The 25,038-nt window shown below is 38.4% G+C and overlaps 1 protein-coding gene across 5 annotated transcripts in view; it reads right to left on the bottom strand.

The window, feature by feature from the left end:
* sphkap (SPHK1 interactor, AKAP domain containing) overlaps nt 1-25,038 on the bottom strand; it is a 94,008-nt gene that overhangs the window by 46,637 nt on the left and 22,333 nt on the right. For 4 of the 5 annotated variants that reach the window (XM_077565551.1, XM_077565555.1, XM_077565554.1 and 1 more), the window contains exons 1-2: nt 10,228-10,262; nt 8,753-8,818 (exon numbers count right to left, since the gene is read on the bottom strand). In XM_077565551.1, coding sequence (XP_077421677.1) covers nt 8,753-8,818; nt 10,228-10,247 — 86 coding nt within the window. In that variant the 5' untranslated portion in view covers nt 10,248-10,262. Of the gene's footprint in view, nt 1-8,752; nt 8,819-10,227; nt 10,263-25,038 lie in introns of those variants that run through there. The other variant, XM_077565553.1, reaches the window with a different exon arrangement.

Consider the following 25,038-nt stretch of genomic DNA (forward strand, 5'->3'; position numbering starts at 1 on the left):
ATTTGTGTTCATTCAAGTGCTAGCTGGGTATACAAAAGGACTCAGCCCTGTCAGAGAGCAATACAATAGGGGTCCCTGTTTTGTTTGCAATAATCATAACAATTCCCCCTGGAGTTTTAAAACACACCTGTGAAACGGAGGAGGACTAATTATCAACAATTTAATGCCTAGATAATAATTTCCTCCGAGACACAAGATGCCAGTCTTGGGAAGAAAATGAAATAAACACACGTTAACAAATTAGAAAATATGTTTGCTACATTCTTTTCACTTTATTATTATTATTATTATTATTATTATTATTATTTATTTATTTATTTATTTAAAATAACAAAATATCTGTTAATGGGAATATGTTTCCCAGAGACTTCTTTTGGTGTTTAAATGTTTTTATCAATGGCAACATAATTATAACATAATTTCACACCGCACATGATCATCACACGAGAGGGATTATTTTCATTTTTTTTAAATGTCTTATTACCCATCACATAAAATTCTGACATGGAATGTCTTACATTACAATATACATCATAATTCATACTAACAAAATAGTAATATTATTAGTTCTGATGATGAAGCGATGTGACAAATGACACACATGAGCTACACATAAAACACCAGCAGGGAAAAGCATCTCTAAAAATCACTTATTAACATCTTAATTTATACTAAGACCAAAGTGTGAAAAAATAAAAATCCAGTATGTAGCACCTTTGATGAAAATTGGATGAACTGACATGAATAACTATGGCACAAATTACATAGTAAGTGACATTAGCATCCTGTGCTGACAGCATTATGGAACGAAATCCAACTCTTATTGCGTGTAAAATAAGAAGTATGACAATGTGATTAACATAAAATTATCTCTGTTTATAAGCAGAACGTGTCTGGAGTATCTGACAGGCTGAGTAATTACTGCCAAGCTGATGTGAAGAGGATCACATTTAACGTTGCAGCAAATGGTATGCACACATTGCGTTTGTTTATGAGAATGTTTTTACATTTTCAACTATGATAATGGAAAATGTGACAGAGTAAAATTTAAATGGCATTATACTGTAGGTTTGCCTCACAAAATGAAAAGATACATGACAAAATCCAATAATGGAACTGCTGTTATTTCCTGTACTGTACCATTAAAGCAATAAATGAACTACATTCTCATTTATACTGTATATTGTTCTAGGTAAATAGCAGCATGGAAAGAATATGTTTACACAATGTAAATGAGAATTTTGTTGGAAATTGTACAATAAAGTTTTCATGCTAACTTTTCATGCATAAAAATGCAGCTCAAAGTGCTGCGTAATTAAAACATCCATTCTACGACATGAAAAACACACACACCCCTTCCCGGAACATCCCCATGACCATACTCACACTCACACACACGCCCACAACTTGAACTTTTTTTTCATCCATCCATTCATTTTCTACACTGCTTATTATGCTCATTATGGTTAAAGTGAGCTGGAGCCGATCACAGCTTACTTTGGTCAGGAGGCATTTGACGACACTCACATTTCTTATTCACATGGGCAATTTAAAGTCTCCATTTAACCTAACTAAGAAGCATGTTATTGGGAATCTTTGATCAGAGGACCCCAAACATGCGACGTCCACAGAGGAGTTGAGAGCCAAGATTCAAATGCAGAACCTCTCAACTGAGAGGCAGACGTGCTAACCACTTCCTTACTATGCTGCGCGAAGCAGAAATTTGTCACATTTATGACCGTTTTCTCTTTGTTTCAGTGACACTTTTAGTACTAAATTCAAGCTCCACAAAGACCGAATTGCCTCTTTGTGTTCTCCCGAGTACCATTGACTTTCTACCTCTCCACTTTAATGCCGCAGTCATCAGACAACTTTATTACCCGATACTGTATGTTCTCTGTGAAATGATTTCAGCATGGATCAGCAAATGGGTCGTCAAGAATCAGCTAATGAAGTGAACACAATCTTTCACACCATGACCTCTGACCTTACATGGCAGTATTGCCCTTGTGGTCAATGAGGTGGCTTGGCCCGTGTTTCCCCCGTCTGGGAGAGCAGATTGCCAGTCGGATCCTGTTTGTGATTTATTGTGCATCAGTAGTGACCTCCAGACATAAAGTTGACGAAAACAAATGTCAGCTAAATGATCGCATTATTTTCGTTCAGACGGATGGAACAGTTTCAAATGTTGCCAGCTTTATTTTAATCAATGACATCATCATTTGGATCAATGTTTTTTTTCCCTGAAAGGAAATGATATCTTGATTGATTGGAAAACGTAATGCATGGCACTACTTTGGGGCTGCAATGAATCTGCCGTGTTTAATTCAACCAAAATATGTTTTAAAATGCACTTTACGTTGGTAATGGCCTCATATTACAGCGCCGAATATTCTGTGAGCCTGCAGAGATGCTCAGACAGATGGCTGTGGGAGAAACACTCTGGCGCCCTGTGGTCTACAACTACATCACTGTCTCCTTCCATACGCACAAAAGGGCACGTAATACCTCTGAGGCTTACAACCATGCCACATCTGCTCAAGTGTGTGCGTCCATGTCCAGCGGAAACTTGATCAAGTACCCAATTAGCTGAGATCCAATAAAAAAAAAGGGAAATTAGTTTAATTATTAAATCTATTAATAATAATAATAATCACTGAAATAGCACAATCTGCATATGAGAAACACATTTATATGGCACAAGTTCTTTCCTGAAACATATATCAGACTCTATGTTGGAAAATTTTACGCAGATAGATTTTGGTGAGAAAAACATAAAGACATAGTTTTAAACAATTTGAGCAAGTTCCTTCTAAGTACTGTAATTAGTTGTATTACAATTTTACGATCTTTAGCAGCTCAGTCCACAAACGCTCCTCAGCGCAGGTGACATCACGGAGAAAGGAATGTGGTAGGTAACCGACATAGCCAGTGAAAAACTTTGTTTGATTGTGGATGTGGATGATGCGTGTCAGTATTTCCCGCAGCTATGCCAGGCGTATCGTCTCATTGTCGTGGAGACAACCTTGATTGGCCACTGTGAAAAACACAGGGAGGAGGGCAGAGATAAGGAAGCCCATCCGAAGTTCTTTATCCAGGGGAAAAGAGTTTTTCGCCTGTGACTCTGAGTGGGGCTTCAATTAACCAAGTTAGCAATCATTTCAAGACGCCGACTGCACCTCGTTGGCGTTGGCAGCCATTTTACAAAATAACTCAAACATCGTATCCAACCTAAGTTGGGGTTGAGGCTGAGTTCATCCAATAATGTATCAGCTGTCACTGACAAGCCAACCAATGATGGGGCAGTCAGAGCGTGCAGTTGGCTGGACTTAATTATAATTGATTGATTGAAATCTTTATTTCGAACATAAAAACATAAAAATGAATGAAAATGCTCAAAAAGGTTTAAGAAGAAATAAAATATTTATATTCAATATTAAAGTCAGAGAGAGGAGCAATAAATGTTGAGTGAGTGATTGGAATCACAGATTAATTAAACTCATTCACTGCCATTGACGGCTATAGATGTCAAAAATTAATTTGCACTATTTCTATTAGTTTAATTTTTTTTTCCACTTTTGTTAACAAGAGTATGAAAACCTAGAATTTTTGTTTAGGAATACAGATATAAAATGTGTGATTAATCGTGAGTTAACTATTGAAGTCATGCGATTAATTACGCGACTTAAAGACTATCAAAAATTTGTCGTAATCAATCGCATGGCTTCACTAATTAACTCACAATTAATCACAGATTTTACATCCGTTCTAAATGTACAATTAAAAAAAAGGTTTTCATACTCTTGTTGACAAAAGTAGAAACAATTTTAAACTAATACAAATTGTACAAATTAATTTTTTACGTCAATGGCAGTGAATAAATTAAAATCTCATAGATTTAAAGCTTGCAAAAAAAGTGCACACGTATGGCAAAATAATGTGTTTAATGTATTGTCACGTGATTTCATGCGATTGTATGGCCATAATATTACTAAAATGGTATTAGTAATGCCTACTTTCTGATCATTAGAGAACTGTTACCCACCTCAACTCTGGGCAGGATTGCTGGAGACAGTTGTGCCCCAGAGCAGATGGTGAGTCTCATCTTTTTGTCTGTATTGCTCTGTGACGAGCCCAGTCCAAATATGTAAGCTGTCACATGTCACAGTGTAGTAAGTGAACAAGCTGTGAAATGAGGATACTTTCAACATCCCACTGATCTGGCAAGAGCACAATATCACCACTTGGATGGAGACGAGCACGCACACCCACGCTTTGCAGTGTGTTTCTGATCTGCTACTCCAAATAGTTTCCTTGACCCTGGGGGTAAAATCAGAGGTGTAATATTGGCACAAGACTCAGAAAAGAGCATTTCTTACTTCCCACAATCACGTCGCATTGCCAAATTCATTCTTTTTGCTCCTCTGCTAAAAATAATAATAATAATAAAAATAGTTATATATATTATTTAAATCAATGTTTATATTAAAAGAAGAGGTAAGGCAAGTAAAGTGCGTTCATTTGTCTGACAGGAAATAAACTTTGAATTCCTAAATAATCTACTGTATATGCAAGCTTTCTTCATTAGTATGAGAGTGGCAGTCACATTAACGAGCCCTTGAGGCGAGAGAGAGTAAAAATGCTTTTGCAAAGATAGGTGACATAGCATAGACCCACAGCAGCCACAAAACCAGTCTTACCTAACCAGGAAAATATTTATTCGAGAGTCACAAATGCTGACGTGTGACATTTTGGGAATGACTGGAAAGTGGCAAACTGTGTTGTTGAGGCATGAGGATGTGACATTCTCTTACGGCTGACAGAAACGCCCAATGTTTTCTTTGACTCTGTGACGGGTGAATGATAGACTGAAAAAAAAATGAAAAGGGTGCAGAAGAATGTAGATCCATCCATCCATTCATTTTCGTGACTGCTTATTCCTCACAAGGGTCGCGGGGGGGGGGGGGGGGGGGGTTGCTGGAGCCTATCCCAGCTGGCTTTTTTGGGCAGTAGGCGGGGTTCACCCTGGCCTGAACTGGTTGCCAGCCAATCGCAGTAGAAGAATGTAGATTACAATGAAAAGACAGACTGATGTTTGAACTTTAACAAGCAATGTAATGATTCATCGAATGGTAAAAGTAAAAGTATTTCATTGCACAGGAAATACAGAGATGAGAGAAGATTATATTCAAGAAAAATTCATTCTTCATCATTAAAAGTAATAAAAATAAGACTGCAGCTTATATATCGCTGACTTTGGGCCGAAGCCTCATAAGTCACAATTTAAATGTAATATTTTTCAAAAATATATATTATTGTTTAGTCCACACGTGTGGGTGTTATTATTATTATTATTTAGTTTATTTCTTTTTTTATATACAAATTATTGGCCAATCTGATGTGTTGAAAATGGCTTGCTCTCTTTGGTATACTATATATATATATAATTATATACATAAATAGGTAATTGACGGATAATTTGTTCAATGATGCCCATTTTTTGGAATTATCATGTGATGTGGCCAAAAAGAAATAACCAATTTGGGACTTTTATTTTGGAATACATTTAAAGACAGGCGTTTGTATCATCCACAAGACAGTCAAGAACACGTAGGAGCAGCTATCACATTTGTACTGTCTCACAACTGTCACGTTCTGTGCTCTCAGACGTGTTCTCGTGTGTTTCAGTACCTGAGTGAGAGGGAGGCGTTTCCTGCTGTGTTTCGCACCTGCATCAACAATCGGGGGACTACAAGGGCGTTGGCAGCTTCCTCGTTGGATTATTCACTAATTGCTCACTGCAGTTGTGCCAAATCTTTCATCTGTACTCCATAGTCTTGTAGTTTATAGCTCTCTCGTCCTCGTTTCCTCTGTATTACCTCACGCCGCTTTATGTTCTGATACTGATTTGTTTGTTTTTTTATAGTATTCTTGCATTTTGTAGCATGTTTTTTTTTTCTTTCCATATTTTGTCCTCTTTCAATTTTTCCTGGCTCTTTGTTGCCAACAAGTTTTTTTTACTTTTTTTGGGGACTTTTTTGTGTGCGTGTTTTTTTTTGTAATATATCTCCTTGTAAGTCCTTATCAGTGTGTCTACATTTTTGGGATCCTTTTATCTGATACACCCAAACCTGACAACGACTATGTAGAAAAGTTACCTTTCTAGCAACTCGTATATAATATCATGCGGTATAACCTGAAAAAAAATATATATGTATTTTTCCCCAACAAACTTTTATTTTTTATAATTTTACTTGTGTGGTTAGCTAGATAGCTAATTGTTAGCCTCATAACTTTGATTTAAATTGAAATCATATGGCACAACCACCTATCATCAGGAATTGTTTTCTGTACGACCATTGTCCTAAAATATAAAATAAATATAAAGTCCTAAATTGTAGGCAATAGTAAATAATAAAGAATAAATATTTTAGCTGTTTTTATAATAAATTAACTGTGCTAGCTCTCGTGAAATCTTTATCTGTGTATACATTTATACAATATTTTTATAAATCGTCATATACAGTGTTAGCAAGAAAAGAGAGGGATTGAGACACACAGAGAAAAAGAATCAATGACACCTCGGTAGGGAGACGTACGGTAATTAGCATTGTTCTGCTCCATGTTGAGTGAATCATGCGGTGAGAACAAAAGTGATGGTGATGGAACATGAGAGAAAATGGCAAGAAAAATCATTGGTGATTCACGCCTGCTGTTTGAAGCCTCGTTTGCTCTCGGATTGGTCGACATCCAGAAAGATACTCAAAAAGGCTTGATAATGTTCATATAGATATACACAAAAACTGTAATTTTGAAATGGCTTTAGTGTAAAATGGTAGTGTGGTGGTCTGCATGCCACTTGCTACAGTAGCTCGCTGGTTAATGTTTTTGTCATATCTATTTCATCATCTTGTCTTCACGATGTTTATTTTTAAGTCAGTAAAGTTTGTATTTACCTTTTGCTACTTTTGTCGTTCACTGCCGCCTTTTTCAGAAGGTCTTAAAAACCTTTAAAAAAAACACAGTAGCTAGCTGCGGAGACCACAGATTGTTTAGTCACTGGATTTTTGTCCAGATATTAAAAATTATGATGATGATGCCCCTTAAAATAAAGCTACAATGCATAAACGCCATATTGGACCTACCTGCTGCCCAACTTCAATATGTCCCAAATGACTGAACCTGAATATTTCCAGCACCCATTTTTCACAGTGCCCTTCACTATTTTTCACCTCCATGCCTTTGAATGCTTCACTGAATCTTATCAGAACATCTGCACCATGCTGTGTATGCAAGGAAAGGTCAAGGTTGTTGCCATTTAAATAATGTGTGTGAATTGTATTAATTCCACCTGAATTTGAATAAAGGTGGTTGCGGCAGAGATGATGGATTGCTTGTAATGTTCACACATGTACTGTACAATAAACACAGATATATGTAGACAAGTGGCGATCACATCTATGGGAACTGTGGCCAGTATTCGAGCATCAGTATGTCATTGTTAAAATCAAAGATATGATATCAATGTTGTATCATCTGTAAGAAAAATACAGCAAACTGTGGTGTACACATGACAGCTTTACGTAAATGTTTTATAAATAAGATATCACTGGCATTTGATCTGGTCAACAAATGAGTTGTAAACGCACAATCACCCGCAAACATCTGCTCTAACGCCACATGCCTCCCTCTAATACGAGACATCATGCATTCGACCCGCTTGTCACACCATATGTCCACTTGACTTTACCGCTGACTTTTACCGTACGGGCTTGTGGCACCTGTTCAGCATTCCGTACTGCTGATACATCAAAGCAGTTGCAGGCTGAGAGGTGTTCGAAGAGGCCCAGTGGTGCCCGCCAGCAGTCAGCTATTCACTGGTACTTTATTAGCAGGGCTCAGTCTGAACTGCCCAATGCTACACTCTAAAAACAACCCAACTATGGGTCAAAAATGGACCAATCCTCTACTTGGGTAAATTTGACCCGGCTTTGAGTCAAGAAATGAGCCTTTTAGTGTAAAACCACTTATAAATAGTGGTCAGATCTTTTACTTGGGTAAAAAAATTGGGTCATTTTGAATTAAAAAAAAAACTGAAACATGGGTCAAATTGACCCAAAAAGTGGATCGGTCCATTTTTGATCCATAATTTAGTATTTTTTATATTGTGTAAATAGACTGATATGGGTGTATGTTTACATGTATTAATTCATATATTGTGTGTATGTAAGAGAAGGACAGAAGTTATGTTATTTACTTAAAGAGAAGGGGTGGGAGTAAATAAGTTTTACTTCTTCTCACTCCTTTTCGAATATTCATTGATTGTTTTTCTTTTCTATTGGCTGTTTTCTTTTTCTTTTTCTTTTCTTTCGTTGATTATTGTCACTTATTCATGTATTGAAATAATGTTGAAATATTCTAAATAAACATTTCAATTTCAATAATTGGGTTACTTTTGACACAACTGTTTTTATAGTGTAAAGCTAACACCACAAAGGAAAAAACATAAAACCTTTTGCTGTACAGGCAATGCTATGTTTTAAATAATCTAGCTGTCAATAGTAAAACATAAAAACAAACTGCTCACAACTTTAACTTGGATGACGAGTGAATTGGTACAGTTGTTGGCACATCGTAATGTTTGACACTTGCTGACAACAAAACAACATGACTAATAAAAAATTGCTCATGTGTACCCTGCGTGGGATGGATAATGGCTTGCCACAATAACAAAACCAATAATTCTACTTACAGCTCTGTGAAGGTGCGTATCGCTGAAAACAGTGACGACAGCATGGTGTTTCTCCACGTTGTTGGCCTGAAAGACATTTTTACATAGTTTGATTGTTGAATTGCAGATTTACACTACTCTGAGATTCCTACTGTGTAATTTTCTTCATGTACGGCATTATTGCATTTCCAAATAACTCATTCAAGCCTCATATTTAGTTATATTCAAATTCAATCTTCTAATGTGCAATGTCATTTGTTCTCTTAAACACACCTCTGGAGACGACAAGAAGGGCAAGGGGCGGCGGCAGGGCGGGCGGGGAGAGGCGAGGAGGCAGAGGCAGCAAGGAGGAGGAAGGGGGAAGGGAGAGGGAGCCACGGGGCACCCCGGAGCCCCACAGGCCCCGAACCGCGTCGCCGGGCCCGGAGCGACGGACCGCGCCAAGGCGGCGCCGCCCCGGACACCAGGGAGAGCACCGCAACACAGCACCCCCCAAGAGACCCAGGGAAGGGTTAGGGTTGTATTTTTATTGTATGTTCTACTCAATCACTTAAGAGAAGTACTGGCCAAAAAAATAATAATTTAACAGTAGGAATGTTCGATACCACTATTTTTCAGATCGATTCCAATACGAAACTCTTGAGTAGTCACCAATACCGATACCACTACTACACAAAATTCTCCTAATTAAAAAAAGAGTGACCTATATCTTCAAACATTTTTCCTAAAAAAAAATAAAACAAAAAATTAATTAATGGCAATGTTAAACGGCCACAAGAGGGCCAATGCTGGTATTGGCCACTGTAACAAGTACCGATAGCTTAAAATAAGGCTGGTATCGGCACTGACACTTGGTATCGGTACTTGCCCATCCTTAATTTACAGCATCATTCCACAGTGAAAACCTTTTAAAAATCAACACAGTAATGAGTCTATTACTGTATATTGCATATTCAATCAGCGCATGGATGTTTAAGATGGCAACATTTCTTGACTAATATTTTGTATATGACCTCACTAGACCTCACTAAACATGACATTATGATTAATATTACATTTTTGGAATATGAGTTAAGCAGCAAAATCCAGGGGGCGGTCATTTTGCCACTTGCTGAGGTTGACTTGACTGAGGATGACATCAATGTTGCTCAGGCAACAGCCAATCAGAGATCACCTGTTTTCTGAAGCTGCGCTATGATTGGTTGTTGTTTGAGACTTGAGCAACATTGCTGTCATCTTCAGTCAACAGCAAGTGGCCCCCTGAGATCGATAAAAATGGCTGGATTTTGCCGCTTAGAACATATTATATATATAAAAAAAAAAAACATTTTCGGGTTGACTTCCCCTTTAAGTTTCCAAAAACCGAGGCCCAAATGAGGGTTTATCTTGCCCAAGACTTGCTTACTACAAGGTTAGCCTGCTACGTGAAGGCCATATTGGTGTTAAATTAACACCTTTATGACATCGTCAATGAAAGATGGGTAGAATAATCTTACGTAAAGGCTGAAAAGGACATAGGTATGGCGTTCTCGCGCTCAAAGCACGGCCCCCAGCCCCGCTCCTGCCACTCCACGTTAAAACACGGCCAATAAGTTGAAACTGAAAAAGAGAAGTGAAACTGAAAACATGTGACACTCAGAAAAAAAAGAAAATGTAAAAAAAAAGTTGTATTGTTCAATACAACCTTTTACAATGCCAGTACTTGTTTCAATGTCAATGCAGCTTTTTCCACAATGACATTTTTTCTTGTTGTGGCTCCATTGGTATATACAATATGTTTCACATAATGTTGATTCTACGGGTGGGGAAAAACATCAATATTGCAATATAGTATATTGTTGTGCTCTCTGTTGCAATAAATATATCGATACACTAAGGGCAGCATCAATATTTTATGACGGCTCACCAGCGCAAAGCACATAATTAATTTACCCAGTCATTCAGACATGTCAATGAAAGTGGAAACATACTCAGCGTAACACCCCGCCTACACCAAGGCTAACTTCAAAAATTAAGCTTTACCAAATAAGCCTTGGTGGACTTTTACTTTGAAGTCGGCCTGCGTGGCGACGTGACCGCCAGCTTGACTTCCTTTTTCGATGTGTTGGCTTACATATCGAAGTTTTTATTTAAATGACATATTTTCTACCAATATTATAACAATGCCATCCCGAAAGTATATTTACTCTCTAATTTAGGATGCTAAAAAAACGCTAGTTAATTACGTCGTCATTGTATGATACGCCGCAAGTCTCCAACGTTAGTGGCTAGCGGCTAGTGTTTGCATTAGTGCCCCGCTGGTACGGTGGCCCTGAAGTGCAAAAAAGGGCTGGCAACAGTAATGAGTGACACCTACCTGGCTTGCTATCTTTACTTTTCTTGACTTTCTCAATATCCTGGGCCTAGGCTACTTTGTAATTCACTCCAATTTTTTAAAGGAAGGGAATGTGCCTTAAATTGCACTTTGTCTTTTTCATTATTAAAAAAAGAAAGAGGAAAAAAGATGATAGAAATTTGTCTTCATTTATTTTATAAAATTCCTTTTCCAATAAATAAAAACATTCAACTCAAAATGTCAAATTTTGATGTTTAGTTTTTAGAAAAACAACTTTAAGACATTAATACCTTGTTATTTTATACATAGACCAGGTATAGAATAAGAATGTATCTGCCTCTTATTGCACTTAGTTGTCTTCACATATCCTAAAACGACCAAATTAGAAATTTTGAGTTGATTTTTTATTATTATTATTATTTAATGGGCAAAAGTACTGTATAAAATAAATCTATTTATCTTGTTTTGTTTTCTGATCCAAAAAAACGATTCGATCTGTGACTCAAATCCGTGATCCAATCCGAATTGTGGCTTTTGTGATCTTTGCTGTCTGTCACCTTCAGTACTTCATCTCTCCTGTCCTGTTTGTGGGGACGCTAATTCCTAAATGGTGGTAAAGTAGGCAGAAGCAGTGGCGAAGAACTGGTGTCTAGACACTATTGGCGAAGAAGAACAGTTGACAAATTTTCACTGTCACTCACATACTGATAAATCGTTGAGAAAAGTTCCGACAATATATCGAATATCGTAGATATCGTGTATCGTGATATGATCATTATCGTGGGCCACATATTGTCACAGTATCTAATCGTGAGTTACCCGTATGGTCCCACCCCTAGTTGATTCCTACCCACAAATACTGAAGAAATAAAGGATGTAAAGGAATACGAATCCAATGGTGGAGCATAATACAGAGCACCTTTTTTTGGCCTCACACACAGCCATACAAATATAGTATACATAGGAATACATACATAGGAACATATGATACAAATCTCCTGCTTCAGACTGCATATTTACATAACAGCAAAGCAAATTTCAATGTTACCCAAGGTTAATGAACCACTTACTTAGCTCTGTGAAGCCGACAATATTGACACGTGTTTATTCACGTTACCAGTTTTCACACATGACAGCTGTGACAGTCCAACCGTGTCTCAGGTGTTTGGCTGAAAGTGTGTCGCAAGACATCTGGACTGCTGAGGAGAGAAGGAACATTAATGCTAATAAGTGTGCTTTAACACATGCATAACATAGATGAGGCTGTCGGGTGTTTGTGTTGCTAGGCTTACAAATGAGAAGGACGTTATTTGAAACCATTCACCGCCATCATATACATTGACAGGAATGTATTAATTGGCCTAAGAGCCTCTTACAGTATTATAAATATTTGGAATGAGGACTCTCTTTGTTACGGTGTGGGAGTGGAGGACCCAAATGCAGGAAGGTAGGAGAGCCACGGCAGGGATGCTGGTAACTTAGTTTTAATCAAAAAACAAGGAAACACAAGATCACGCCCGAGGGCGGATAAAACAGCGAGTAATGTGGGATACGGAGTAGATCCACGTAGAAGCGCTACTAGTCAGGTCTGGTGAGTAGCGTCACGGAGTAATAACCCGACACTCCTCGCTGTTTCTGCCAGGCTTTTATCTTGGCCTGATGGACTAATGGGCAGCAGGTGTGTTTGGCGGGATCCGCCCTCCAGCTGTTTCCCCAGCGACTGCAAGGGAAAACAGAAACAGCTGACCCCAATCATGACACTCTTTAGGTATAAATATAGTGATGGTGTTCCACAGGGCTCCGTGCTTAGACCAGTAGTGTTTTAGCTGGGCCTGTCATGATAAAAAAAAAAATTCCAGGATAATACATTTTCCAAGAAACGACTTTAACTGCTAAAAAGGCTACAGAGCTGCATCAGTTCGCCATCTATACAAGAAAAATAGTGCTCAAGGACAGTCTGTCAAGGCTACTGGAAAACAATTTCATGTCTTTCAGCGTACCGCTCAATATTTTGTTTTCTCCCAACCTGACAAGAAAACATGCAGACCACAGCAAAAATCTCACAGTGTATTTTGTGGCAAAGGCAGCAGAGCTCTAAGGCAGCCACTTCATGGCATTTACTGTAATGTCCACACATCCACTTAAAGGGAAAGTCAACCCAAAACAAATGTATCAACAATTAATATGTGCTATGCAGCCCCACTAATCTAAATATGGTATACTGGTTACTATTGTGTTAGTGGAATACAAGTTATGAAGCAAAATCAAACTGTTTTTATCAATATCATAAGGCGGCCATTTTACCACTTGCTGTCTAGTAAAAATGACATCACAGTCAGGTAACAACCAATCACAGCTCAGCTTCAGAAAACAGGTGACCTGTGATTGGTCGTTGCCTGAGCCCTGAGCAATTGTGATGTCATCTTTAGTTGACAGCAAGTGACAAAATGGCCGCCCCTTCAGATGGATAAAAAAAGCTGGATTTTCCTTCATAACTCATATTCCACAAATGTAATATTAATCTGAATATCATGTTTAGACTAGTGAGGTCGCATATAACATATTATTGTCAAGAAATGTTTATGATTGACTTCCCTTTTAACAGATGAAGCTTAGAGGCCTGGATACATGCAGTGTCTCACATAGCAAAGCGTAACCACCAATTCAAGTTGTAAAAAGACTCCTTGAGATCGAACAATGTCTGAGCTGCACAGTTCTATACAGAAAGAAAGAAAATTAGAAGGAGCCAAACAATGTATACATTTTGGCTAGTGGTGTGAGGTTATTAAGAGGAATGTTTTTGAGCAAGATGTTCGAGAAAACGAACGTTCTATTCACAGATGATTCAAGGAAGAAGAAAAAAAACACACTTCTGAGGTATTTGTTTTTGTGTTGATGCTTTGTGTTTTTTTTTTGCTTTTTTCATTGTGACTTTTCACAAGATTGTATGAAAGGATATGAAATGATTTAGGTGTCATGCGCTACTGGACAGCACATGGCGTGCATCTCTATGTGTTTACTGTTAAAGTGCTATGAGCCAAACAAAAAGCTGCGCCAAACATCCAGTGAAGTTCTGGTACACAACAAGGCAGCTACAGCTGCTGTATGAAATGTTTCTTTGTTCTGATACTAGCTCAAAACAGACCTCTCGATGGTAAGACCTCTTCAGTATAAGCAATATTATTTAGGCAATTCCATTTTATGTTACCAATCTATACGCATTGTGTAATTGTGTGTAATCATGGACATCCTATGAGTAAGTTGTAAACACAATTTTATGTCATGATCTAGGGTTATCTTCAGTAGGCTGGATAGGGTGTGGTAGAGAACTTTTGTTGTCAAGTTGCTGTAACGGTGAGGTACACAGAGATAAACCGCCGATAAGCATATTCCAAGAAAAATGTGCCCTTCGGGTCATTTTTTTGTGCTAGTTGTTCTACAGCTTGGTCCCTCAGCTCTCTAAATACATGCCAGAAAGACGCTTCTCATAATAAAACTCATTTTACCTGAATTGATGGCATCAAAATGAAAACTGTTGGTCTATTGCTTATGTTAACTGCAAGTAATTGACAGTAAATTGCTCGTCATGATGGAGCGCCCCGCTTTGTAAACACAGCCAGCTCAACAGTTCAGTCTCAATTAAGTTTGATCACCCTCATCTCGCCTTTATCCTCGCCTCCAATTTTCATATATGCCATGTGTTCATTGTTCATTTCAGCAGCTTGCTTTGTTCAGTTTCCTAGCTCCACCCCCAGATTGGCAATAGCTGCGCATTGGTTCAGCAGGACAGTAGGCAGTTTGTATCAAATTGTGCGCTTGGCAGGCAAATGACACAGTAAAGTACTCTACTACAAAAATGTTGACAACACAAACCGACAATGTGATGAGAGTCAAAGGATGAGGGGAAAAATGGATAAACAATAGATGGAGAGGTGGGGATGGAGGCACTGACATTTATTACCCTTTACAATTGTCCACAGAGTGTGTGCTCTCTCTGCCCATAAGCACCACTGCTGATGTTTTTTCCTTTTTTTTTCTTTTACCACTGGTGTGGAAAATAGGCCTGCTATGACTAGGCACATATTTTTTTGCAGAGGAACCTTAGGTAACACAGGCAAACTTTTCAAGAATTTGAAGCACTGCCTGCCGCCACTTTTTGATCTCTCGACCAAATCAGGGATGACAGCACATGCTTGAATGGCTGCGAGGTCAGATAAAATGTAAGTGGCAACACAGTCTGTGCACATGTACCTTCCTGTGATGGACATAAGGAGATTAAAAATGCCTGAGGTAAGTAAAGCAGGAAGTGGAAGACATTTGATTACATGGATTTAGATTCAGTACTTTGATGCGGAGCTACGCCGGTCAAGCAAAAAAAAAAAAGCCACGAGATTTAGATAGATATCCAGATTTCCCTTTTTTTTTTCCCTCTCCACCGATGATGTTACGAAATCACAAGACACGTGAAGACTACAAGTAGAACATAGGCCCAAGTGAGTCGATTGTACACACTGTACAATAAATAACACATGGAGTGCCAATTATATGTCTGAAGCACTTTGTAATTAACCAAACTTGAGATAAAAGTGAAAAAAATACCTCACAAACGTAAATCTAGTTTGTGCTGATGAATGTGTGAAACTAATTTACATACATCATGAAATCTGTCACACTGACAGTTGTGTGATTGATATGTATACGCTGTGCCCGCACGCTCAGCTTGGCAGAGACTGGTTTGCATTTTGCATTTACGTCCTACCGCGGATACACCTTCTACGAAAATAGAGCTTAATATGCGCAAGTATAACCAATGAATTGTCTTTTGCATGCTTGTTCTGTGTCAACATTATACCATACTATAGATAATGCACTAAATGGGAAATGGCTTTACTTGTTGTTCAGCACATACAATATGCTTTTAATCCACTATCTATAAATTTAAAAAAATGTTTTTCTGTCGTAGCTAGTAGTTCCACACGTTCACAGATGCTTTCATTTAGCTTCTATTTCACATTTCAGTAGTCCTCCTCCTCCTTCCTCACTGACTTCAGTGCCCTGGTTAGCATGACTCTTGCCTCCTCCCTGCTGTGTATGTTCTACATATTTGATAACCTAGTCCTAGTGTATGATTGCATTCACATGCCAAGCTTGCCTGTCTGATACGCTGAGCGTACTGTAGTGGAAAAGAGAAGTATGTGTATATATATATGAGTGCTAACAAAGGATGTATTGTCAAAAGAACAAAAAGCAAGCCACGAATGTGGAAAAATGAAAATGACTAAGTTAACAAAGTCCAAAACAAATCAAAACAGGAATTGCCAAATGTAGCATTATTTTCCAAGCATCTCAGATTTGTCAACATAACACATTGACTGAAAGCAGTTTTCCAGCTGTCTGTAATGTAATCCTCTATAGTGTGTGACTTACTCTGTTTTGTTAAAGAAATGTAATACAATTAAGCACTTTATGGTGAGGGCAATAGTTTTTTTTTTTTTTAATATTATGTTTTTTTTAATGTATTCTGCTTTTACTCTTCTTTACTGCTTTTACTCTCTCCTCTCCTTCTCACTTTGGACACCTTCCTGCCAATGGGACAAGGGATGCAAATTAGTCAAACGACTATAATCCCATACATATGTCAAATGTTCTGTCCCATTTTTAAAAATAAACAAATAAATGAAATGGAATGAAACATATATGAGCAGTTCCAGCTCGTGGGGACTAAGACGAGACTTAACTAGGGGGGGATAAGGCCTTCTCTGTCGTTGGCCCTCCACGTTCGAACTGTTCCCACGGTGGTTTTAAGTCTTGTTTTAAGACCTACTTTTATTTCTTGGCTTTTAGTTCAGCATGAATTGCGTGGTCTTTGGGGTATTTGTGTTTTGTCATTTTTATTTATTTATTATGTAATTATTTTTGTATTTTATTGACTGTTTTTTTTTGTAGTTGGTTTTACTAGCTTTTTTTTTGTGTATGATAAAGTGCGGATATCAATATGCAGCATTGGAAACTCTTGTTAATAAAATGTGCTAGAGAAATCAAGTGGATTGGATGACAATTAACCACAACAGCTTTTTCATCGACTCTTAAGTCAGAAAATGTTGTGTTCTCATATTCCCCATCACCATGCATCTTAAGGAACTCTTCGTTTAGTTTTAACAGATAGCTAGCTGTGCTGGTTTAGAATTGCTCAACTTGGCATCGGACACTGACTCCCATCACTAAACACAACTATAGAGGACTTTAAAACAACCACCGCTGTTTTCTTAAGATGGAACCCACGGGCAGAAGATAAAGTGAAAACAGCAAGAGGCCCCAGAATTGAACCCTGTGGCACACCATACGTTCTGTTATACATATGAAGTCATATTGCACATATTCGTCCAACCACTTTCTTTTTTTGCTTGACATAGTTGGGATCACAATAATAAAGAAATCACACAAGGTACCATCACAAGTCGACTACTGAGCGCACCAAATTCCCTGCAGCTCAAATAGGCCGAGCAATGTAGCTCGATCACCTGCAGCCAATGATGGCCAAGCGGGGCGTATCATCACGAATCATTTGAGCTCGTCTTGACCTCCACGGAACCCCTGAGAATGACTCATCGAACCCCTAGTGTTTGAACGAACCCAAGTTAAGAACCACTGAAAACACTGCTGTGTAGAATGTCAGTGATAGAATAATATGATCATGATGTAGATGTCATAGTATCTCTTGTACGTGACTCACAAAAACATGAGTCTCGCAGCTGCCACAATGAAAACGTGCTTATTCATCATCGATCTGAGAGTATTTTGCCTTCTGTCTTACGCCGGCACGTGCTCTTCTGTAATAGGTTTGACACAATCGCAGATCATTTGCTAGCACAGTGACTCACGCACGGCTCATATTTGCTTCTTTGTCTCTTATTGTGTGTCGACTCGTTCTGCTATCTTATTTCATCTCCCACGTGTATTTCACTCCCAGCCCACTCAGGCAGCAGGGAGGAGGCACAGACGCCGCTGAGCTAACGCTCCTGCTGGCTCTGTGTTACTTTCATTTTTCCTGACTGCAAACGGCCAAGATGTGACCAACAGCTCACAGCAACTTTGTCACAATGTGCAATGTCTGGAGAACGTGACACGTGGTAAGAGACTTATGGATGGTACTGAGGCTGACCATGTTTGTATTAAATGATACCTCGGCTCTTGTTAACTTTCTTCTGTTACTTTTATGAGGTGTGTCAGAAAACATATTCAAACCTAAACCACAAGTTTTCTCTATCAATGTTGGCTGATGATCAGCTACAAAGATTTCCTGCTGCTTTTGCTTCAATCAAGGAAGAGGCAAGAGATGAGGCAGGAAAACCTGGCTGCTTCACCTGATTAAAATGCACTGAGCATCTCACAGTTCCTGGCCGAGAGTAAGATCGCTGTACTGGAGTAACCACCCTACTCACTTGACATGGCTAAGTGTGATTATTATTTTTTTGTACTGCCGGAGTGAACCACAATACATTGTAGCTCTAAACACAATCCTACACAATCTGTAATGGCGGAAGGTCACACAACGGTTTTCTACAGGGAATAGAAACGTGTAGGCTTACAGACATGATTGTTGCTTAAAGGATGAAATATTCACTGCAATAACTTGCAACCGATGCGACTGGAATGCACATCAACAAGCCACAAAGCTTTTGGATTAGACAAAATTGGAACTTTTCTGTAAGTGCCATTAGCTCTATGGTTACGGACACAAAAATTCAATGACAAAGAAAACAAGATTTTGCCTAAAGTGAAATATGGAAGAGGCTGGTGCTGCTCTGCTGCATCCGTCATACGGTGCCAAGAATTTATCCAGGCACAATAAAATCTCAGGACTATTGATTCATTCATAGGCTAAATGTGCTGCCTAATGTCAGAAAGTCTGGTCTCAACCACAAGTCATGGGTCCTCCGACAAGATAAAGCCCCAAAACACACAAATAAAAACACCAGAGAATGTCAAATATTAGACTACAAGCCTGGATCTACTGTACATCTTATTGAACCCTTCGAACCTGAGACAGAAGAATGGTCTGAGATAATACTGAATATTATTATTACATTTTTTATTTAGCGTTACTTTTGTCAGCTTTAAGTTATTTCAGTGATCATTGTGTGTTTTTTTTTCTTTCTTTAACTAAGAGTTTTGTTAAAGAGTTTTGTCTACACATATATACAGTACATCCAAGCTGATCTCTCTACTTGCATCATTTTCTCATTTACATGATGACGTGACGGCCCCTTAGAAGACCATGTTTCACGGCTTGGGAATTTTGTGGGGATGGCAAAAAGTTGAACTCAAGGGCAGAGAAGCAGGGAAGCAAGACTGGGTAGCAGGGGCAGTCTTAAAAAAAAATGTTTCAAAAGAAAAACAAAAAGTGAATTAACTAACTAAAATTAACAAATGTAACAAAAATAAAAAATAAAAGATTTAAAGCAATAAACCAACACGGGAACGGAATCAAAATCACTGATTTGAAAAAGGCAGAAAGAGACCAGCGAACTAAGGCCCCGTTCACACGAAAGCCAGTTTCAATGTATCCTCATAAGTTTCTTACCGTTTAGGCCGTTTGTCCACACGATGGCGCGGTTTCGGAGCTTGAATCGATCACTTTTGAAAGCGGGCTCCAGAGTGGAAAGATTTCAAAACACGCCCCGTACGCGTAATTCTAGACACTATATGCAGGATACTCTTGAAGTAATGACGTAATTGTCGCAGCTCGATGACGACGCATTGTCGCAGATTGATGACGTATGCGCCAATTCTCGCGTGAACCGTCAGTCTGTTAACAACAATGGCGGATAGCCGTGTCATAGTCGTTTTTGCGCAGCCTCCTTAGCTTGCTTATGCTTTTGCAGCAAAATATTTTGCTTCTTTATTCCCACGTTCAACAAGCGGTGTTGTACTTGAATCACCCGCCATTGTCACGTCTCCTGTGTTTGTCTTTTTCATGTTGTTTTGATACATGCAAAGCCATGTTTGTTCTGTAGATTGCAATAAAGTAAAAAAAAAAAAGTGTCCGTCTTCTTCGCTAATTCTTCTTCTACGCTTTCCGTTAACTCCCTGTGGCTGCGCTACAGCGCCACTCCAGACTTGGCATATACATTACATCCATTAAACGTCCTCAGCGTCTTCTTTTGGACACACGCAAGTCTTGAAATGCTTCTGTGTAGGAGACGTGTTTGAGGAACGAAGCCGGTTTTACTTCCGTCTGGGCGGGACCTAAAAATAAGCAAACCGACGAGATGAGTAACACCTGGACAAAACATGAGTGGCTGATGGAGCTGATTGGTAGACGCAAGAGACCGACCGGGCTTACGAGAACAGGTTGCCACAATTAACCCTAACGTAGGCTTCCCCAATCTTGGTCCTCGACACAACGGGTATGACTTATTAAGGGGATTTTGAATGAAAAATTACGATTGGAATGGAAAAATAATGACTTGAGTTTACCCTTAATGATACTTGAAATATTTTCATACTTTTCTGGGTTTAAGTGGGACTTTAACAAGTCATCAAATTGTTGATTTTTTTGCGTTGAGTTGCAAGAAAAAATTGACTTGAGCTTCAAATATGTTGCTGCTCAAGTGAAGTATCAAAAAAGGAGAACCACATTTCTTGATGTAATTTCAGCTGTTTAGTGAATGGGAGAGTCAAACCATGAATAATTAATGAGAACACTCGCTAGGAGTGGCAGTAGGCCAAAATTCACGGCCAAAGCCTCAAACATCAAAATTGGACCAAACCAATTTCAGCTTCTGACATCACTCGGCCATGCCCCTTAAAGGCACACACCAACCTGTCATAATTACACTTTTGATCCAGTTATTTTCCTTACATCATCCATCCATTTTCTAAACCGCTTTTCCTCACATTCTATTTTAATATGTTCTTCATTATACCATCTAAGAACAGAGTAATGGCATTTCAATGTTTCCGAATTACAAATTTGCTCACAGAGCAAATTAAACTCGTAAGTCAATGTATCACAGTAATTCTCTCTAGCTGCTAATGTTGAGCACATTTTTGAATGGAATTCAGACAGTGTGTGCATGTGTGTGTGTGTGCATGTGTTTGTGTGGTCTTGTTTTTGTTACATAGTGGGGCCAACATTCTGGGAAATACACAGAGTTGTGGGGCCCACCCGTCCATGTGGAGCCATTTTGCTGGGCCCCACAAGTTTAGACCTCTTTTTGAGGGTCAAGGCTTGGTTTTAGAGTTTAGGTTTGAATTGGGTTCTGGTTGGGGTTAGGGTAAGGAATAGGGGTAGGCAATCATTTTTGATGGTTGGGGTTAGGGGGAGGGGCTAGGAAATGCATTATGTCAATCAGATTGCCCCACAAAGATAGTAAAACAAACCTGTGTGTGTGTGTGTGTGTGCCTGAGTGTGTCAAAAATACTCACTAGAAACACACACACACACACACACACACACACACACTCGCACACACAATCAAGTACTCATTTATTTGTAATGGATTGTGTGTGTAGATGGACTGGTAAGTGAGTGCCTCTGTGCCTGATGTGGCCTGTCAGGTGTGACTGCGTTGCCCAGCGGGAGATAGTTTGGGGTGACTCAGACGTGAGCGTGAGCAGTAAACACATACACAAAGAACCTAAAGACCTCCATCAAACCCACCAATACATTTTAGCCTTTTAGTCATTGTGTATACAGACAAATACAAATACACTTGACACTTGGCTGGACAAATATGGTCTAATGGTAATATTGTGTTGTATTGCTTGTGTGCTACCAGCAGGCGTTGTTCTATTTTGCACAACCTGATGATGTATTATACTGCCAGTTTTGGTCACGTGGCTCAAAAAAGCTGAGCTCTGTGAGTCATTTAAGAACCGGAGAGAAACGTTCAATTTATAGTCTTTCTCTGCCACAGAAAGAATTGTAATGTATTTCTTTTCACATAACAGCACCCGAGTTCTCATGGAGAATATGGCCTATTCCTTCTTTGATTTTGACAGATTTCTGTAAATGTATCATTGTTGAGTTAAAGAAACTTAAAACTACTCATTTTAGTAGAATTGGAATCCATGGGATATATTGAAGTTGTCTGCGTTTTTTTCACAGAGCTCTTGTATTGGCTCTTACAGTACGTATTAGACTATGCAGGTTACTTGATGTGACTCATGAGTTTCACAAGCATCTATATCTGACTTTGAGTGTTGGGTTAACAACCCAAAGAAATAAGGATACAAGGTGGGGTAAAATGTTGCCAACAACTTCCCGGGCATTCAGAGCAGACATGCACCAGAAGCTTGTGCGCTTCAATATACTGTCATCTTATTCTATTGGTTTTATCTATGGAGGACAAAAAATGCCAAAATTAAAAACAAAAACAAATAAATGTTAAAATAAAAACGGATATAAAAACATAATTGAAAAATTAAACACAAAAAATAAATACAAATGGAAATAAAAAAAAACAACTGTATAAAAATAAATGTGGAAATAAATACAAAAATATGTTTTTATTTCCATGGATATTTATTATTTTGTATTTACATTTTGAATAATATTACATTACATTACATTCTTTTTTTTTATTTTATTTTTTTTTTTTTATTTTGGCATTTTTGGTCCTCCATAATTTACTTTGATTACAGACATTAAATGTTTAGTTTTAGTGTCATGACTAGCGTTATGTGCTTAAACGTCAAGCAAATACATTATCAGGGGTGGGCAAAGTCGGTCCTCGAGGGCTGGAGTCCTGCAGGTTTTGGAGGTTTCCCTCTTCCAACACAAAGCTGATTCCAATCAACAGGATCGTTATCAGGTTTATGCAGACCTTACTGATGATCTGATCATATATCAGCTGTTTTAGAGAATGGAAGCATCCAAAACCTGCAGGACTCTGGCCCTCGAGGACCGACTTTGCCCACCCTTTCTTTTGCGTTCTTGCCGGACTTGTCCAAGTGCTCCTTATGCCTCATTGTATATTTCCTCGCTTTGAAACAATGCTAACAGTTGGTTCAGCAGAGGCTATTTTCGACTGCTTTCATTAAGCCATGTGCTTATTCCAACAAAGGCATCCTTACTTGTTGTCACACATTCTTTCCCTTTCACTCCATATTTTTGTTCAAGGTTGCTTTTAACGGACATCTGCATTATTTACACTTCATGGCTATATTTAGACATTTTGAGTTATGTAAATTGAGCACCTAAATGAGGCCAGCCGAAGCCAAGAAAGTATTTGATAACGTTAATGATTCCTTGTATACGTGTGTGCACAGCATGTTTTGATTGTGGTTGTATTTGCATTAACTATATTCATTTCAATATCTGTGCCTTCCAGACCAATTTCATATATTATATATTCATATATAGTATAACAATCCAATAATTCGTATGGATTGGTATTCATTAGTGCAGCAGTTGGACCCTTTGGGATAAGCGTCTCTCTCTCTCTCCCTCTCTCTCTCCCTCTACCTCCCTCCTTACCTCTCTGTTCTTTAATTTTCGATGGTGTGTTTAACACACTTTCCACTATTGTACCGTAAAGGTGATCAAGTGAACTGAGCAGCTGCAGAGTGCTGTGTCAAAAGACATCTTTATTTGTCAATGGTACTGTAATATTTGGATGTCCTTTCATTCTAAAATACTGGATGTTGAACCCTTCTACTGGGAAAAGTGTGGGTGTTGATACTACATCCCTCACAATTAAAAAAAAATGCAAAGACAAAAAAAAAGTGTTGTCTTGATTTTTACCCTCACTTCCTGTCTAAATCGGTGCAGGGGCAGGCTTGACTTTTGTTTTGTTATTCGTGCAGACCTGTGCAAGTGAGCGCAGCATTGCACTTTTTTTTCCCGCCAATCGAAGTGGCTCCTCTCATTCCCTTTAAACGCAGTGTGCGAAAAGTGTGCTTAACATGGTGGAAGAACTGATTTGCTAATGTCCTGCAGCAGACATGCAGCGGATGTTTATTTATAAGAAACTGCAAGCAGACAGACCTCCACAGGCTGATTGATATAAAGTTGGCTAGGGAAATCTGAAATTGCGAAGTGGGCACTTCCTTTGTAACAAATTACATTTATGAAGCCATTCAGTTACAAATTCAATTACTTTTTTCTTTTTCTTTTTTAAGATAAGATCAACGTTATTAGTCTCAAAATGTAGAAATTTGAATCGTTTCAAAAGAAATAGTAGATACAGGAAATTAAAAAATAAAATGCAAGGTTTCGTACAAGAAGTAGATTGTATACAATTATTTAAGTTTAGGGTTCTATTTTATTAAAATAGAAACCTAAACTTTTGTCTGTGAATGAACTACTAAATTTAGCCGCTCCAATCTAACCAAGGTTCTGGTTTTATACTCTGAAAGCTGCCGGCAGGAAGGAGCAGCGGAAGCTGTCCTTCACAAAGCGCAGGTGTAACAACTCCGTTGTTGAAGTAACTAATTAGTAACTAAAACAATTACTTTTTAAAGTAAATGTAACATACTATTAATAAATTATAAATTAAATATTAGGGGCGTTTTTGCTGGTCTGTTATGCATTTTAAGACAAAAAATTGAATAGTTTCATTTTTCATATTCTTGAAATGCTTGAGGAATTTAAACAACTTTGAACTTTTAAAGTGCTATACATTTCTCAATTTCTCATGTATACTGTATATTAAGTTCATCACTTAAACAGATGTGCACCTTTTATCTGCATCATTTAAACATTGAGTAGTAAGTAGGTCTAAGATGAGCCGAGGTACTTGAATTTAAGTGTGCCATTTTCAAATCAATTAACCAAAGTTTAGTGCTGTTTCCCAACATTCTGCTGCACATTTAAATTCTTGTGAGATTAAATGAGGTGAATATGAAGGTGATAAACTCAAGATGCATTTAATTGGCTCCGTGCTGAAATAGCGGGAGTGTCCTGTGAGAAAGTTGCTTTGATAGAAAGGGTGCGAGAGACTTAAAGAGTAGAAAGAAACAAATG

This window comes from Vanacampus margaritifer, chromosome 5 (assembly GCF_051991255.1).
Source record: "Vanacampus margaritifer isolate UIUO_Vmar chromosome 5, RoL_Vmar_1.0, whole genome shotgun sequence".
Taxonomy (NCBI): domain Eukaryota; kingdom Metazoa; phylum Chordata; class Actinopteri; order Syngnathiformes; family Syngnathidae; genus Vanacampus; species Vanacampus margaritifer.